Consider the following 14,735-nt stretch of genomic DNA (forward strand, 5'->3'; position numbering starts at 1 on the left):
AAGGATCGTGTTGGTTGTGGAGATAGTTTTTTTCATTTAAAAGGAGTTCAAAACATAATTAGCATTTCAAAGGCATGCCGGTATTCATTCAAAATTGCAATTGATTTTCAGTATTATTTGTAAATAGAGCAAAACGAACCAAAATATTTATTTATATAGTAAAATGTTATTATCTATCAACGATAGATCGTGATAAACTACCAGTTGTGTCTATCTATATCATTAATAGATGCAAGACCGTGATATCTTAGTGTATTTGTAAATATTTTTAATAGTTTTGTTATTCAAAACAAATTTTCTTATTTTTAATTAATCATTAATAATATCAATATATAATTCAAATTCAATAAAAATAAATATTACTGATAGGAAGATTTGAAGATTAATTAGTTAGAGACGAAACTATTCGAATTCTTTTTACTATTATTATTTTAAAATATAAATAGATTAGTTAAACTACGATTTATGTTCATGTTGTCAACAAATATGATATTAATTCATATATATATATATATATATATATATATATATATATATATATATATATATTTATATTTTGTATACATACTCTTAGATACATATGTATTATGTATGAATACATCAAACAAAATATTCGTCCTATAACGAATTGTTAAAATTAAAATGATTTCAATTCAACTAACATAAAATATGTACTATCAGTTATATACCAATCGCTCACTGTTAGAGATGAAAATGAACTTATCAAAGCATAAGAAAAACGAATTATTACGTTTTTGATTTGATATCAACGAACTCAATTACTCATTATTGTTTAATTCCATTATTTTTTTAAATAAGAAAGATCGATTGCTATGTAATGAAATAAATGCATCAACGAAGTAAAAATGAATGAATGTTTGTTACATATAGGTTTTGAAATTTCATAGTTAATAAGTTGGTGGTGAAAAATATGTATTGCAATATTTGAAAGGAGACTTCGAGACCAATAAAATAAATTTGATGTCATATGAGGTGTGCTCGTGTTGTCAGCAGTAAAAAGATATCTTAAACATAACTTCTTCAAGGACAATACAAAGATTTATGTGGTTTATTAACCGTGTGTTAGCTACATCCATAGAGTAAAGAAAGAACTATTTTATTAGAAATACTAATTTATAGTACATGATAGAGTCGTCTATAAAGTCAAAGAATTTAAACGCCCTAGACTAAAAAACGTAAACAACGTAAAGATGATGATATATATAACGAGATTCACGTACTGAATTATTTGAAGTACTAAATAATATATTCAAAACATTCCAATGATTATCCGATAGTAAATCTTATTATAAGTAAATGTAATTCACAAAAATATTATCCATACAGAATCTTTATTCTTAATTTACATTTTTTTGAAAATTATAGTTTATTCCCTCTTTAAAAGTTATATGTTTCATTTTTAAAATTGATATTAATATATGATACATATTTTACGTTAGTTGAATTATAATCATCTTAATACTAACGTTCAGTATAAATCATATACAATTTGTTTGATGAATACGCATAATAAATGTATCTAGGAGTAAATATATGAGATAATAGACATGTTTTTACACGTACAAAATATAGATACCTATGACTAATGTCGTGTTTGTTGACAACTTGAACACATAATAGCCTAAATGAAAAGTGAAAATTCCATAGTTTCGCTAATTAAACAGGTTTTTTAGTACAAGGGAGATATTTAAAATATGGAACCTTTTGACTTTAAACAATATTGATTAAATTAAACTCTTAGTTGACTTACATTAAAAGGTTAATAGTAATATAAATATTAATAATGATTAATTAAAAATAAGAAAATTGTATTAAATGAAAAATGAAAATCTACAAATAAAATAAAATATCAAACTATCAACAATAGACTAAATTTGTATCTAATTTATGGTGATCTATCGTTAAAATTTTGGTTGGTTTTATTTTAACAAATAAAGGAAGATCGAAAGAACATTTGGTTTTTTTTCTTAAATTTCGAAGTGATGAAAAATATTTAAAATTAATATTAACTTTGTTCCAAACAAGGTTGATAAAAAGAAAAAAGAACTAAATCGAGCTGAATGAACCAAATTGCTAAGTTTTTTCTTTGGTACAATTTGGTTAGTTTTGCCAATAAAATTAACAAAGTTTGGTGCCATTGAATATAAATGTTTTCAGTAGGTCGGGTTGTCGCTGATTTTGACCGTTAACCGACCCGAATAAACTATTCACAGTCCTAACTGATAATGAAATCCCAAGATCAAACCTTTTGAAAGAGAATGTTTAAGTGAAGGGATTGGTGAAGTATATATATTACTTCAACATGCTCCACAAAACAACGTAAGCCAACAACTTATGTTTTGTTCCTCGAGAGAAACAAAAAATTATGCAATTTAAACCAAATTTTGTTATCAAATTTGAATTCCATGCTTACTTTGGGTATCATAAATGATATTAGGTTGAAAGTTCATGTTTAGGTAAATGAATTTAATAAGATTGAATCTTTCCTTACATCTATATGCTCAAAAGTCTTGACAAACACAACATCGTAATGAAAGTCAAAACCTCACCAAACACAGATAATGACAGTTATCGATGTTTTTTTCGATGAAAGTTTGGTTTCTTGGAAAAAGAAAATAATTACTCGAGTAGAAAGGTAGGCTTCCAACGGCTTTAGACTACCGATCGTGTTCGAGTGACTGATCTATGTCAAATGGATTTAGTGTTATAACATAAATTATGTGCACATGTTAGGAAGAGCAGCTTTGACATAACAACTGTCTGCTTTTGTTATCATTCAGCAACTGATTTACACATGGGAGGTTTATATATGATGGCTCTACTGTTTACAAGACTGGTTAGATGAAAGACTTTTTCTTCTCTACTTCCAAAGACACAAAAGAAAAGGAACTAAGCTGGCCTATGGTCTTCCCTAACTGACAAAACAACGGTACGAGAACTGCGTACCTCTAAAACCGCTAATTTCTTGGTGGCAAGAGGTACTGCTTGGTCTCTCGGGGTGTTATTCCCTGCCTGCTACATTCTGCTTGGACTTTAAGTTAATCCTTAGTCTACTGTTTTTTATCAAGTCTATGAGCTTTTTATCATTTCCTTTTGTACTATTATCGACACTCCCTGCATCGTCCATTGATTCATCGGAGACAGCAGGCTTCCTGGACATGGAACTATCGGCAGCTTTCTCACTTGACTTTGCAGATTTAATGTCAGATTTCCCCTTGGTTGAAGCTCTAATCCTGTAATTCCATGAAAATTTGATAGAATGTGGAGGCCAAATAAGAATGTGAAATGAAAAAAAGTAGACGATTGACAAGCAACCTTCTGGTTGAAGAATCGGTCTTTTCCTCCTTGTCTGATTCTGACATGTTTTTCCTTTTCCTCTTTCGCAGTCTACTCTAGATTAAAACAAAGTCTAATGTCACAACAATAAAAAAAGAGAAGGAAAAAGAAAATATAGGTAAGCATGGAAAGGAATTGTTTTAATGTAGTGCATGAATAATATTAGTGGTTTAGATAGGAAGATAATTAATAACCAGAAACCCATATGTGCAAGAACAGTACTTAATCAGAATCGTTAAGAAAAGTAGAAAAAAGATTCCAGGAGTTTCAACTCATTGAACCGGGAAGGTGTCTTAAGTAGTTAATTTTCAGGCTCAAAAACGAATTATCTTATAGCAAATTATGGTTATGTAAGAAAGAAGCTTACATATCCAACGAAGCTTCTGTTTCTGGGACATCCTTCTCCTCACCCTATATCAGCATAACAAAAACAAGTAGGAGAAATCAAATATAAAATAGCAAGAAACAACTCAAAGAAACATGCTAAAATAGTTTAAGGGAGATATCTACCCCAACTAGCAGAGGATCAGCACCAATTAGCTCATATCGTTGCTTTTTGAGGTTTAATATTTCTTCATCGCCATCATCATATGACACCTTGACAAATAAAAGAGAAAAGGGGGGAAAATATCAGAAACTACAAAAAGAAAAAATAATGTAAGAGAAAAGGAAGGTAGCCTTTATTGAGGATATGTCAGAATGGATGGTTCAGTTCATCTGAGTATCATCCAATGATTGCTGCATCAGCAAGGAATGATTTTGTCCAAGTTGACATCATTACAAGAACAAAGGAGGGGCAGAAAGCAGTATGGTCAAGGGATTGAGGCTATGAGAAGAGAAGGAATGACTGGTTACTGAACCAAAGGCGTGGTCATATGTGAAGTGAAGCTGTTCATAATATGAACTGGTTACAAATTTGGCAAAACCATACACTCAGAAAATAAACAAATGGTTTTTGGGTAGGATAGGGTCATCTTGCCTGGTGCTTTTTCTTGACAGGGTCAAAACTACGAACAACGCCTTCATAAAACCTGGAAAACCAAAAAAAATAAAAGGAAAAAAAAGGAAGTCTTTAAGTTCAAATTGATCAGGTTTCTTTTATATAGAAACTTAATTGTGTAGCATCTAATGTGCAAGGCCTCTGCCCTACTAATCCTTGTGATATTCCTGTAGAACATAAGAACTAGAAACGCTACAGAAAACACCCAGACATTTAGAGAGCCTTTCTTCCTATCTCTCTGGCCTCTCTCTTACATTCGTCCCCTCCCATTAACCATCTATCAAAGTCCATTCCCTTTTTTGCTTTTCTTTACTTATTAACAATTTGGGGATTCGCATATTGATAGAAATCTACTTTAGAGTGATAGAAGACACTGTAAGGTTGGTACGGGAGAGGGAAAAGGAAAACAGAGAAGAAGGCAGGTGCTCTTCTTTTATTTTACGTTTATTGTAAACTCTATGGTATATGCTAAAAAAAACGTTCTTCTGCTACTTATCATCAATTTAAAGTTACGTAATGGAACTATTCAACAAGTAGATCATGTCATGTGGCTATGCCACCTTCACTGGTTATATGATATTTTAGGCCATGATCAATGGTAGTCCAAGTGGCTACATTTTTGTTTGATGGAAAGTCTTAAGGACAAGATAATGCTTAAAGGCATTGTTAGAGTGTTTCGACAATTCCTATATCCACTAAAGTATATCAGAGCCGCCAATTTAGTCACAAAGAAAGATGAGGAAGAAGATATTAATTGATTGCTATATTTCTCCAGTATGTCAACTGTCTTAGACCGTGTTCCATCATGGGCGACTCTCACCTGTATAAAGCACTGAAAAAGACACCATAATACCATTTTCCTGTAAACATGGGAAATTGCAAGACATCTTAAGGAATGCTGTTAATTTGCCACGTAAAGCACAAGTATGGTGTCCTGTCCTCGGTGTCCATTCAGCTCAGCAAGCAAGTAATTATTCCTAAACATTCCATTTCTAAGTTGGTAATAAAACCTCAAGGGTTTAGTTTGGTTACTTTAACAGAGCAAGTCATATACAAAATTGATAGAAATGGATAAATAAATAAAGCGTTACTGATGTATAAAATGTCCAATCAGCAAGTTCATAAAGTACTCACATCCTGTCCAGGGGCCACCAAACCTTTATTCTCCTACCAACCAGTTCCTCTCCAGCACTTGATATGTCCATTACCTGAAACGAGCTTAAACAGAAGAAGTTAGCAGTAACCAAAAAAATATGTATTACAAAAAAAGAATATGTATCCGAGTGAGGAATCAGGACTTCCTTTGTATGCATTTAAAGTTAACATACTACAAAGTATAATCCACTAATATATGTGATATAATGGCAGAGCCCAAATAACAGCATATGAATTAAATTTCCAAGACTGATACTTCAATCAAAATCTCACATGTACCTCAGTGATGATGTCATATGAAAATAAGCAGAGTAGTCATGGAAGTACCCTCAAAGCATGTCAGTGTAATAGATATGGAAGCCAGGTCAATTTACGAGACAGAGACAGAGACAGATTATAAAAGTCTTACTTCTTTTTCCACAATGGCATGCCTCCTTGTAGCTTCTGCCTGTGGAGTTTCTTCCACGCTATCATCACCATCTAACTTGGCAGATCTGGAATCCTTTACCTAATAAGAATGTGGAGAGACACCAGGTGGTGGAAAGGATGCGGAGAGACACCATTAGGTGGTGAAACAGAAAGTGATGGAGAGTTTCTAGTAAATATATACTTCGAGTTCAACATCTGGTTTAATGATGAAAAAGTAGGGAAGAACATTTGGTCGTACCTCACAGGTTGATGGTTTATGAATATTCTTATCCATATTGGTATCAATGGATTTCACTATAACATCTTTTTGGACTACTGACCCATCCCCATTGGTGCTCTTCACTCTCAACTTCATAACCAAATGCACTGACCGTTTTTCTTTGTAATCAGAGGGAACAGAGACTTTCTCCTCTGAAATAACACATCTAGGATCATGGATTGCTTTATCCTCCTTACACTTACCAGCTTTAGATTTCTTTGACCTTGACTGAGTTTTTTCTTCCATCATTTTCATGTGCTCATTTACCACTTCGTCTTCCGACTGTAAAGGTTTCTCTTCAGCATGTGCAGAAGACTCTTTTTCTACCTCTGTTGTCAAAGTATCCCTTTGCACTTTTGGGCTTATAGAAGAAAATTTAGTTACTTTATCCTTCCTAGACTTACCAACTGTAGATTTCCTCGAACTTGCCTGAGCTTCTTCTACCATCTTCTCCATATTTTCATTTACCACTTCATCTTCCGATTGCAAGGGTTTCTCTTCAGTATGTGCAGAAAACACCTTTTCTACCTCTGTTGTCGAAGGATCCTTTTGAACTCTGGGGCTTACAGAAGAAAATTTAGTTGCTTTAAGCTTGCTAGACTTACCAACAGTAGATTTCCTTGACCTTGCCTGAGCTTTCTTTACTATCTTCTCCATATTCTCATTTACCACTTCATCTTCAACCTGTATGCGTTTCTCTTCAGTATGTGCAGAAGACTCCTTTCGTACCTCTGTTGACAAAGAAGCCTTTTTTACTTTTGAGCTTACTGAAGAAAATTTAGTGCCTTCATCCTTCCTAGAGTTACCAACTTTAGATTTCCTTGACCTCACCCAAGATTTTTCTTCCATCTTTTTCATATTCTCGTTTACTACTTCATCTTCAGATTGTATATGTTTCTCTTCAGCATGTCCAGGAGACTTCTTTTCTTCCTCTGTTGGCAATGATTCCACTCTTGGACTTACAGGAGAAACTGCAATTGTTTTATCCTTGCTTGACTTACCAACTTTAGGTTTCTTTGACCTCACTTGAGTATTTTCTTCCATCTTTGTCATGTTCTCCTTTACCACTTCAGCTTCAGATTGTATCTGTTTCTCTGCAGCATGTCCAGACAAAACCTTTTCTACCTTTGTTGGCAAAGAAACCTTTTCTATTCTTAGGCTTACAGGAGAAAATTTAGTTTTTTGGTCATTAGATTTTTTGTGATTGGACAGTCTGGACCTTTCCCGTCCTTTTCCAATCCAATAATGTTCATAGCCTTCATCTGGATTCATTAAGGAGTTGGGTTTCCTCCCTCGTTTCTTTGGTACAGAGTCTAATGTGTCCTCAGCCTTCATAGATTCTACATTGTCAGGTATCATGGTTTCTGCAATATTTGACTGTTCACTACATTTCTGTGAATTTTTAGATGCCTTCAGTATGTCGTCATTCCCCGCTGCAACTGTACCACTTGATATCAATGATTCTGAAGCAGCAGCAGCATCAGTTCGAGGATTTTCTTCAATGCTTGCATCTGGCGTACGCGTCAGTGTCACCTATTTAGCAAGAATATATAGCAGTTTGTAATATTTCACTGCAGAAGCCACGAATGGAGTGGGGGGGGGGTACTTTGTATTACATATGGACAGGCACATACCAGCATTGGCTCATTTGAATTTGTTCCCTTCTCTTCGCTCTTTTCATTTTCCTGGACCATCCAATCAATGGCTAACCCAATTAATGGCTAAAGATGCACTTTTCCACTTTCATTACCAAGCCTTCTTTAATTCATCTCAAAACCAAAACACAAAGAAGTGTGGAGACCCAAAGTTCATATTATTAAAATACCTTTTTTTTTTAAGGAAAACATAACTTTTCTTGATGAAATGAAAAGAGACTGATGCTCAAAGTATTAAAATACCATGTTTAAATAAATGAAAAGGGAGGTTTGATGTGTTATTAACTAAGCCAGATAAAGAGGGAACAAAACGTGAAAAGGGAAAATAATACAAAGACTGAAGAAGAATGAAGTTCAGCTTTACAAATATACTTAGGTTAAGACATCGGGTTACTTATGAGACCTAGTGAAGTAAATTCTTAAAAAGAAACGTGAGGGAGGCGCTGTTTGATGTACTGCAGCATACTCGATGCATCCATGATGAAAATTGTTACTCATTAAACAACCATTTCAATGTTTCCTTTTTAATTACCAAATGAAAATAAACGAAGATGAAGTCATGATAGTCACTGCCAAAAGCCTTCTTTAGTCCATTTTCAGAATGTTTAGATCATTATCATTGCAGTCTTGAATCAATTGACAGAGATTTTGATAAATCTTAATATTTCATCAAGGTTAAGAAATGAATAAGAATAGGTTAAGAAATCTATCACGACCGGACTTCTAGTGAGAAGAGATGAGCTCAGGGTGGTGATTCTCATTTGGTTAAATGAGAGTCTGCTTCTAAAACAAGTGATGTAATTAATCTGAATATGACAGTTCAAAATAGCACCAACTTGGATCCATACGAAATCAAAAAACAACTTTCTGGATTAGTCAGCACAACTCACCAAATGATTCCCAGCATCAATGTTATCAGTTCCATTTCGGCATATAGACATAACTATGGGAGCATAGTCATCCAAAGAAGCACCAAGAGAGTGAACTGCACCCATAAGATAGGGCTGGACCTTAGTAGCACAGTTGGACATAACCCTTTCTGCCAGTTTCCATGAAATAGAAGCTGCTTCCTATAATAATGGGAATCAATCAATTGGTAATAATATAAAAAGAATTAAGGTTGGGAATAAAGAATAAGGGAGATCAAGATATTAAAAGCAGTAGTAGTGGTAGTAGTAGAAGTAGTAGTACCTGATTTTCCTTTCTGACACTAGCTAAAATAAGCCGGAGAAGATCTAACGAGATGTCTTCACTTTCATCTAACACATTAGTCATAATCGCTTCCATGGCTGAAAAAACAGCAGTTGGATGGTTGGACCTTAGAATTTGGAGAAAATAAATCAAGATTAGAAAAAGAAAATAAAACTTAAAAAGATCAGAACTATCGCATGAAGATCAGAGCAACAAATCAAAATGATACTCCTCTCTTAATCACTGCACCAATACATTCATATATTTGTAGAAAATCCTTTGCTAATCTCAAAATACCGTCAACTTTGATAATCAAGTTCCTAAGAAGTATCTTCAGTTAACACATCAATGAAAATTTAATGCCAACTTTCCAAATTCCATCAATTTAAGAACTAGCAATTATTTAACAAATATAAATGTCGAGTCTACAATATCTTCAACCATACACAACCCATGCTTGTGAGGTCAGTAATGTCTATATTCATAAAAAGTTCTTCCCAAATAGTACACCATAAGCTCAGTTTTAGACACATTTCAAAACTGTCCCATAGCTTTGGTTTGCAGTGTTTTGTATAGAAGAGCTGGCAAGATCTCAAATCATAAGTATAGAGGGCAAGAGAAATCCCTTATTGCAAACAAGAAAATGAAAGAGTTTGTTCAGTTGAACGAGAGAGAATGGGTTGTAAATCGTCAGTTACACAGATTCTTGCAGCCTATAGGATGGGTAGAGTCGTCTCCCAGTCCTCGACAAGCCTTGGGCCCGATTTACATCCAACCATTGACCTCTTCATCTGAACTCTAGAAGAATTTCTTGGGTACAAATCCATTTAGGTTCAAGAATATATGGTTGTCCCACCCTGACTGTAAGGCATCCGTTTCCTTCTGGTGGGGTGCAGGAATTGATGGGGAGTGGGAGAGTTTCCGCTTTTTGAGGAAACTATGAGCCCTTAAAGGCACTTTTCAATTCTTACGGTTTTTGGAGATATCAAGAGAAGGAAAGTTGAGAACATGGAAAGGATCAGAGTGATTGGCAGATTGGAGGAGGAATTTGTTGAGGGCCTAATGATTTCATAATAGTTAAGTTCCTCTGTGAAACTTAATGGTATTTTTATTTATTTTTTCATGAAGTAAAACCTAGGCTTAAGATTAATAGTAGCAGAAGTTCTTTATTTGGCCTTTAATGTTTTATTTGGTAGGTTGTGAGGTGTGTCAGCTTCCTTCCTCTTATCTCAGGCTTCCATCACGAATTACCCCAAGGAGCCAAGTGTTTTGGAATCTAGTTGTGGATAAGGTCCAAAAACAATTGTCTACTTGTAAAAGGTCCTTATTCTCTAAAGGGGAATGATTACTCTTAACAAAGAGTGTTGAGTGAGATTCCTAGTTATTTCCCAACCCTCATCAGAATTCCAATTTTTGCGTGCAACTGTATTAGAAAGAGGCATAAATTTTTTATGGGACGGGGTTGATGAGGAACTGGGAAGGAGGTCCCATTAGGTTAAGTGGGAGGTAGCAGTTAAGCCAATGGAGTTGGGAGACCCGGGGACTGGTAGCTTAAAGATTACAAAATGAGGCTTTGTTGGCTAAATGGTTGTGGCAATTCTTCATGGAGCCGAATGGATTGTGAGTTGGTATTGCTCACACCCTTTTGAGTGGGAGCAGATGGTGTTACCAAAGGGCAAAAATCAAAACCTCTTGAAAGTGACCGCCTTTGGCTTCCAATCTTTTACTTCATATATTAGATGTTCCGTTGAGGAGGGAACGACCGCCAATTGGGCAGAGAATTGCTAGGTGAGAGATAAACCACTTCAGCAATTGTTCCTTTGCTTATTCCTTTGTTAATGTATGAAGTTTCACTTGGTAGCTTCTATATTACCGATCTCTAATTCCTTCTCTCCATCATTAGGCTTCAAGCGCCAAATTTCTGATAGAGAGGTGTTAGATGTTGTCAATTTGATTCCTTTTTTCAAACCACTAGGTGTTTTGAAGGAGAAGGGATTCTAGGAATTGGATTCTCAATTCTTCTAGAGGTTTATCAAGTTGTTCCGCCTTTCACTTGTCGTCTATCCCCTCCTCCCCCCAACCACCTCCACTTTCTCCACCATCTTGAAGGTTACAATTTTTAGTACGGTAGGTTTTACATGAGAATATGGGATACTTAACACTTTGGTTCAAAGACACACTTTCCTTGTAATGTTTTTGCAGTGGTTCATTCTTTGCTGTCGTTAGATTGAGGATTTGCGTCATTTGTCGAGAAGCTACTAGTCTTTCCAATTCCTTCGGGGTTCTTGGTTGGAGACATTCGATTTTTGCTTAACTCAAAATTGAGATGGTTATGCTATTATTGAGGACGTGCTCCTAGCTCACCTTTTCAAGAGGAGGGTAACTTTTGGTGGCACACTATTTTTCTTTTTAGTTTGTAGGGAGTTTGGCTCAAGAAAAAATGAGATTTTTAAAGAGGTGGAAAGAACGGGTAATAAGATTTGGGAGGTGGTGAAGTTTACTGCTTCCCTACAGGCTTCAGAAAGTTACTACTATAATCTTAGATTTTTAATACTTGGATTGGAGTTCCAGTCAGTAGTTTTTGGGTCTCTTTTATACTTTCGTGCATGGATATCCAATTTATATTTTGTTCCATGAAAGGTTGGTTCTTACCTAAAAAATAATGATAATAGCAAGAAAGAGTAAGCAATTTTGAAAGCTTTTAAGACAGATTTGCTTGAGAGTAAAAGTTTTGACCGGTAATAAATTCCCAAAAAGTTAACAGAGCAAGAAAAGAGAGTTTTATAAACTACCAGGAAACTAATTAGAGAATAAGTTTGGATAACTGTGATATAATATTCTAAACATCAACCATTTTGATGACCGTTACCTAATGAGTTTTAGGAAGCTCTGGAACATTTCAAGAATCAAATTATCACACTCCAGATCCAGCATCACCAAGCACAAACGGACTTTTGCAACAGCATCAAGAATGGATAAAGCCTTCGTATAACAACGACCAGACACATTTGACAACTTTCTAAATGCTTCCAAAGTCAACTGAAAAATCACCTGCACCAGTAAAAGTAAAAAAATAATGAATAACTAATAAAAATTCGCTGGAACATAACTTTCAAGTTTTGAGCACCTTAACACATACCTTCATTTTCTCATCATCATATGGGGCATCTGGTGCTGTTATTCTTGTAATCTCAGTAATGCAGGATGTTGCTGTTATCTTCACATCCTCTTCTGAATGCTTCAAAAGCTTATCAGAAATTAATGCCTTCATTAAGGGCAGCAGTGTGTCTCGCATAGATCTCGTTGGCGATTGCTCCACATTAGTTAACAGACACTCAGCTTTCTGAATGAAATTTGCAAAAGAGGATTTTTGTGACAACCACGAAAGAGTAGTATATAGGACAGGATTTACATTATTAGACTCATGACTCCAAAGAGAAACAGAAATACTTAAAGAAATAAAGTTCTCCACAAAGAGGGGGGGGGGGGGGGGGGGGGGGGAGTGGTTCTTCAAACGTATAATTATGAACAATGAAGAACGCTAATAAAATGGTTTCTCTAACAACAATTTTAAGTTCACCAGAACCAAATCAACTACATATCCAAATACAATGAAAACTTTGGACAACGATTGTGGTTGGCTAAAGGAAACTTCCACCATCCAAAAATGTATATTAGACTTACCCTTCATCTGCAAAAACTTCAAAGAATGGTTGGAGGCACAACGACCAGCATTCTATGTCATAAATAAACATTATAAGAAGGAAAACCGCACATATCACAAATGTCTAAGGGGGATAAATATCTTGCAAGATTTCCCCCAATAGGAACATTTCTATCGTCCTAAATATCTATCTCATTTTGATATTCTACAAGGTCCAACTCGTGTATTTCCTATGCCTTCTTGTCCAACCCTAAATAAATTGCAAAAGATGTCCAAATCATAGCATTGATATGGGCACAAATGAAAGAAAAAAACATAACGTAATCTCTTGTACCCCTAATCCCTACCAAGCCAGCAATAGATATGAGAAAACAGTTCGTATCATGAAGGAAAACCATAAACTACACAAAATTCTAACAAATTAACCAAACCCCAGAAAGAAATTATGCACAACAAGAAATATAAAGAGTAGTACAGAGTAAAAGAAAGAGGAAAACGCATTCTTACATCAAGAGCTTTGAGAAGCGCATCAATGGAAGAAGGGGGTTTTAGAAGCTCGCTCCCAATCTCCTTAAGTTGCTCCTCGAGTTCTTTCTCAGACAAGTTCATATCCAAAAACCCAGAAGGAAAATCTCAATTCAAGCAAGGAAATAGAGTCATTTACCAAAAAAAAAACACAGAGCAATGTGTCCTTCTTCAAAGGATGTTGGGCATGCAAAATAGTGAAATGGGAAATTTCGGATTTCGCCCTTTGAATCAATTTTAGTTCATTCTTTGTGCTTCAAATCCGATACTGTGGGTGGGTTTTTGCCATTTCTGGTCCTTGAAAAAGAAAAAAGAAAAAAAAAAGTTCTTTTTTTCCCTCGTTTCTTGCTCGTTCGCTTTCCCCTTGGCGCCCTTTTGGCTTTGTTTTCTTTTGGCGCAGATTACTAAGCCATAGTTGAATTAGAGTGTGGCCATGTTCAAATTACAACTAAAATCTTCAGAAAAAGAGACAACTTTCGTTCTAATTTTATGTCTATACAGTTTAAATGTTTGTTTGTCGTGTTTTTTAGCATCAAATGCTGAAATCGCTTCTAGATTCGAGACATGTTCTTTAAAATATTTGTTTTGAATCGACTGTTCATGTTTCTTGCCGGACTGAAATGAGTTCGATTTTACATTTTTCTTGAAAACCTCAGGGCTATAACATCCACTGGTTTCATTTATTAGTTTAATTAAAATGTCCTAATTTGTTTGTCTTCTTATCTAGTCTCTTCCAATATTGCCAAAATCAAACTAAGCAATTATTTGTTTCTATTAGGTTACATTGATAGAAAACCATTATTATCGGAAATGAAAAAAATAAATAAATTTTATTGTTTAATTCATAAAATTCATAAACAATTTTTTTCAACATCCACGAGCATATAAAGCAGCTTTAATGTAAAAAAACATAGCAATTTACTTTTTCGGCTCTTCATAACTTATTAGATTGAAAAGCCACTTAAAAAGATTTCTCAATCACAAAATAAAAAACCAACTTTGATCGCAACTCAATATCCATCAATGTGTACTTCAACAATTTTCAAACAAAAAAGTTTAAATGAAAATAAATTTCTTCAAAATTATTTTATTCTAAGTTCTTTAAAAATAATCTTTTCTCATTTCAAAATACTTCTCAAAAGCTTCTAAAATATCACCCTTAAAACTATCGGTTTTCAAATAATAATTAGTCCTAATGACCTCCTAATGAGGGTATAATTTTCATTTTGAACTAAAATTAGACATGGAAGAGAGTACACAAAACGAGAATTATCAAAAATAACAGATTTGAAAAACTATTTATAAAATATAACAAAATTTCAAATCCTATCAATAATAAACATACGCTAATACATACTTCCATCAACGCTAATATACTTCCATCAACAATATTGTTTATCATTGATAGAAAAAAGGTTTTACTGAAAATATTTTAATTTATTTTAATATATTTAAAAATGCACCAATAAAATCTAGATATGGAATCAGGAAAAAAAAAAG

General features: G+C 34.3%; 1 protein-coding gene across 8 annotated transcripts; it reads right to left on the minus strand.

Annotated features, from left to right (window-relative positions):
• Nucleotides 1-2,764: 2,764 nt before the first annotated feature.
• Nucleotides 2,765-13,855, minus strand: LOC103499836 (sister chromatid cohesion protein PDS5 homolog D-like). Of its 8 annotated transcripts, XM_051088606.1 has the most exons (15): nucleotides 13,218-13,841; nucleotides 12,731-12,782; nucleotides 12,186-12,389; nucleotides 11,916-12,097; nucleotides 9,047-9,173; nucleotides 8,746-8,925; nucleotides 7,835-7,885; nucleotides 6,180-7,733; nucleotides 5,922-6,020; nucleotides 5,492-5,565; nucleotides 4,337-4,388; nucleotides 3,868-3,954; nucleotides 3,725-3,768; nucleotides 3,337-3,408; nucleotides 2,765-3,254 (listed from the first exon to the last, which is right to left on the minus strand). In XM_051088606.1, the coding sequence occupies exons 3-15, from the start codon at nucleotides 12,339-12,341 to the stop codon at nucleotides 3,023-3,025; spliced, it is 2,910 nt and encodes a 969-aa protein (XP_050944563.1). In that variant the 5' UTR covers nucleotides 12,342-12,389; nucleotides 12,731-12,782; nucleotides 13,218-13,841; the 3' UTR covers nucleotides 2,765-3,022. The 8 variants fall into 8 exon arrangements, 4 of the variants coding, with proteins under 4 accessions (XP_050944563.1, XP_050944558.1, XP_050944556.1 ...); XM_051088601.1 differs by lacking the exon at nucleotides 12,731-12,782 and having other exon boundaries at nucleotides 3,337-3,413; nucleotides 13,218-13,851; XM_051088599.1 differs by lacking the exon at nucleotides 12,731-12,782 and having other exon boundaries at nucleotides 13,218-13,840.
• Between the last annotated feature and the right edge of the window lie 880 nt (nucleotides 13,856-14,735).

This window comes from Cucumis melo, chromosome 1 (assembly GCF_025177605.1).
Source record: "Cucumis melo cultivar AY chromosome 1, USDA_Cmelo_AY_1.0, whole genome shotgun sequence".
Lineage (NCBI taxonomy): Eukaryota > Viridiplantae > Streptophyta > Magnoliopsida > Cucurbitales > Cucurbitaceae > Cucumis > Cucumis melo.

Excerpts from the sequence above, each read along its gene's own strand:
- LOC103499836 (XM_051088599.1), bottom strand. The coding sequence starts at position 13,319 with ATGAACTTGTCTGAGAAAGAACTCGAGGAGCAACTTAAGGAGATTGGG. Across the intron at positions 12,098-12,185 it reads ATGATGATGAGAAAATGAAG|GTGATTTTTCAGTTGACTTT; the intron begins GTATGTGTTAAG and ends TTACTGGTGCAG. Across the intron at positions 7,734-7,834 it reads ATTCAAATGAGCCAATGCTG|GTGACACTGACGCGTACGCC; the intron begins GTATGTGCCTGT and ends CTTGCTAAATAG.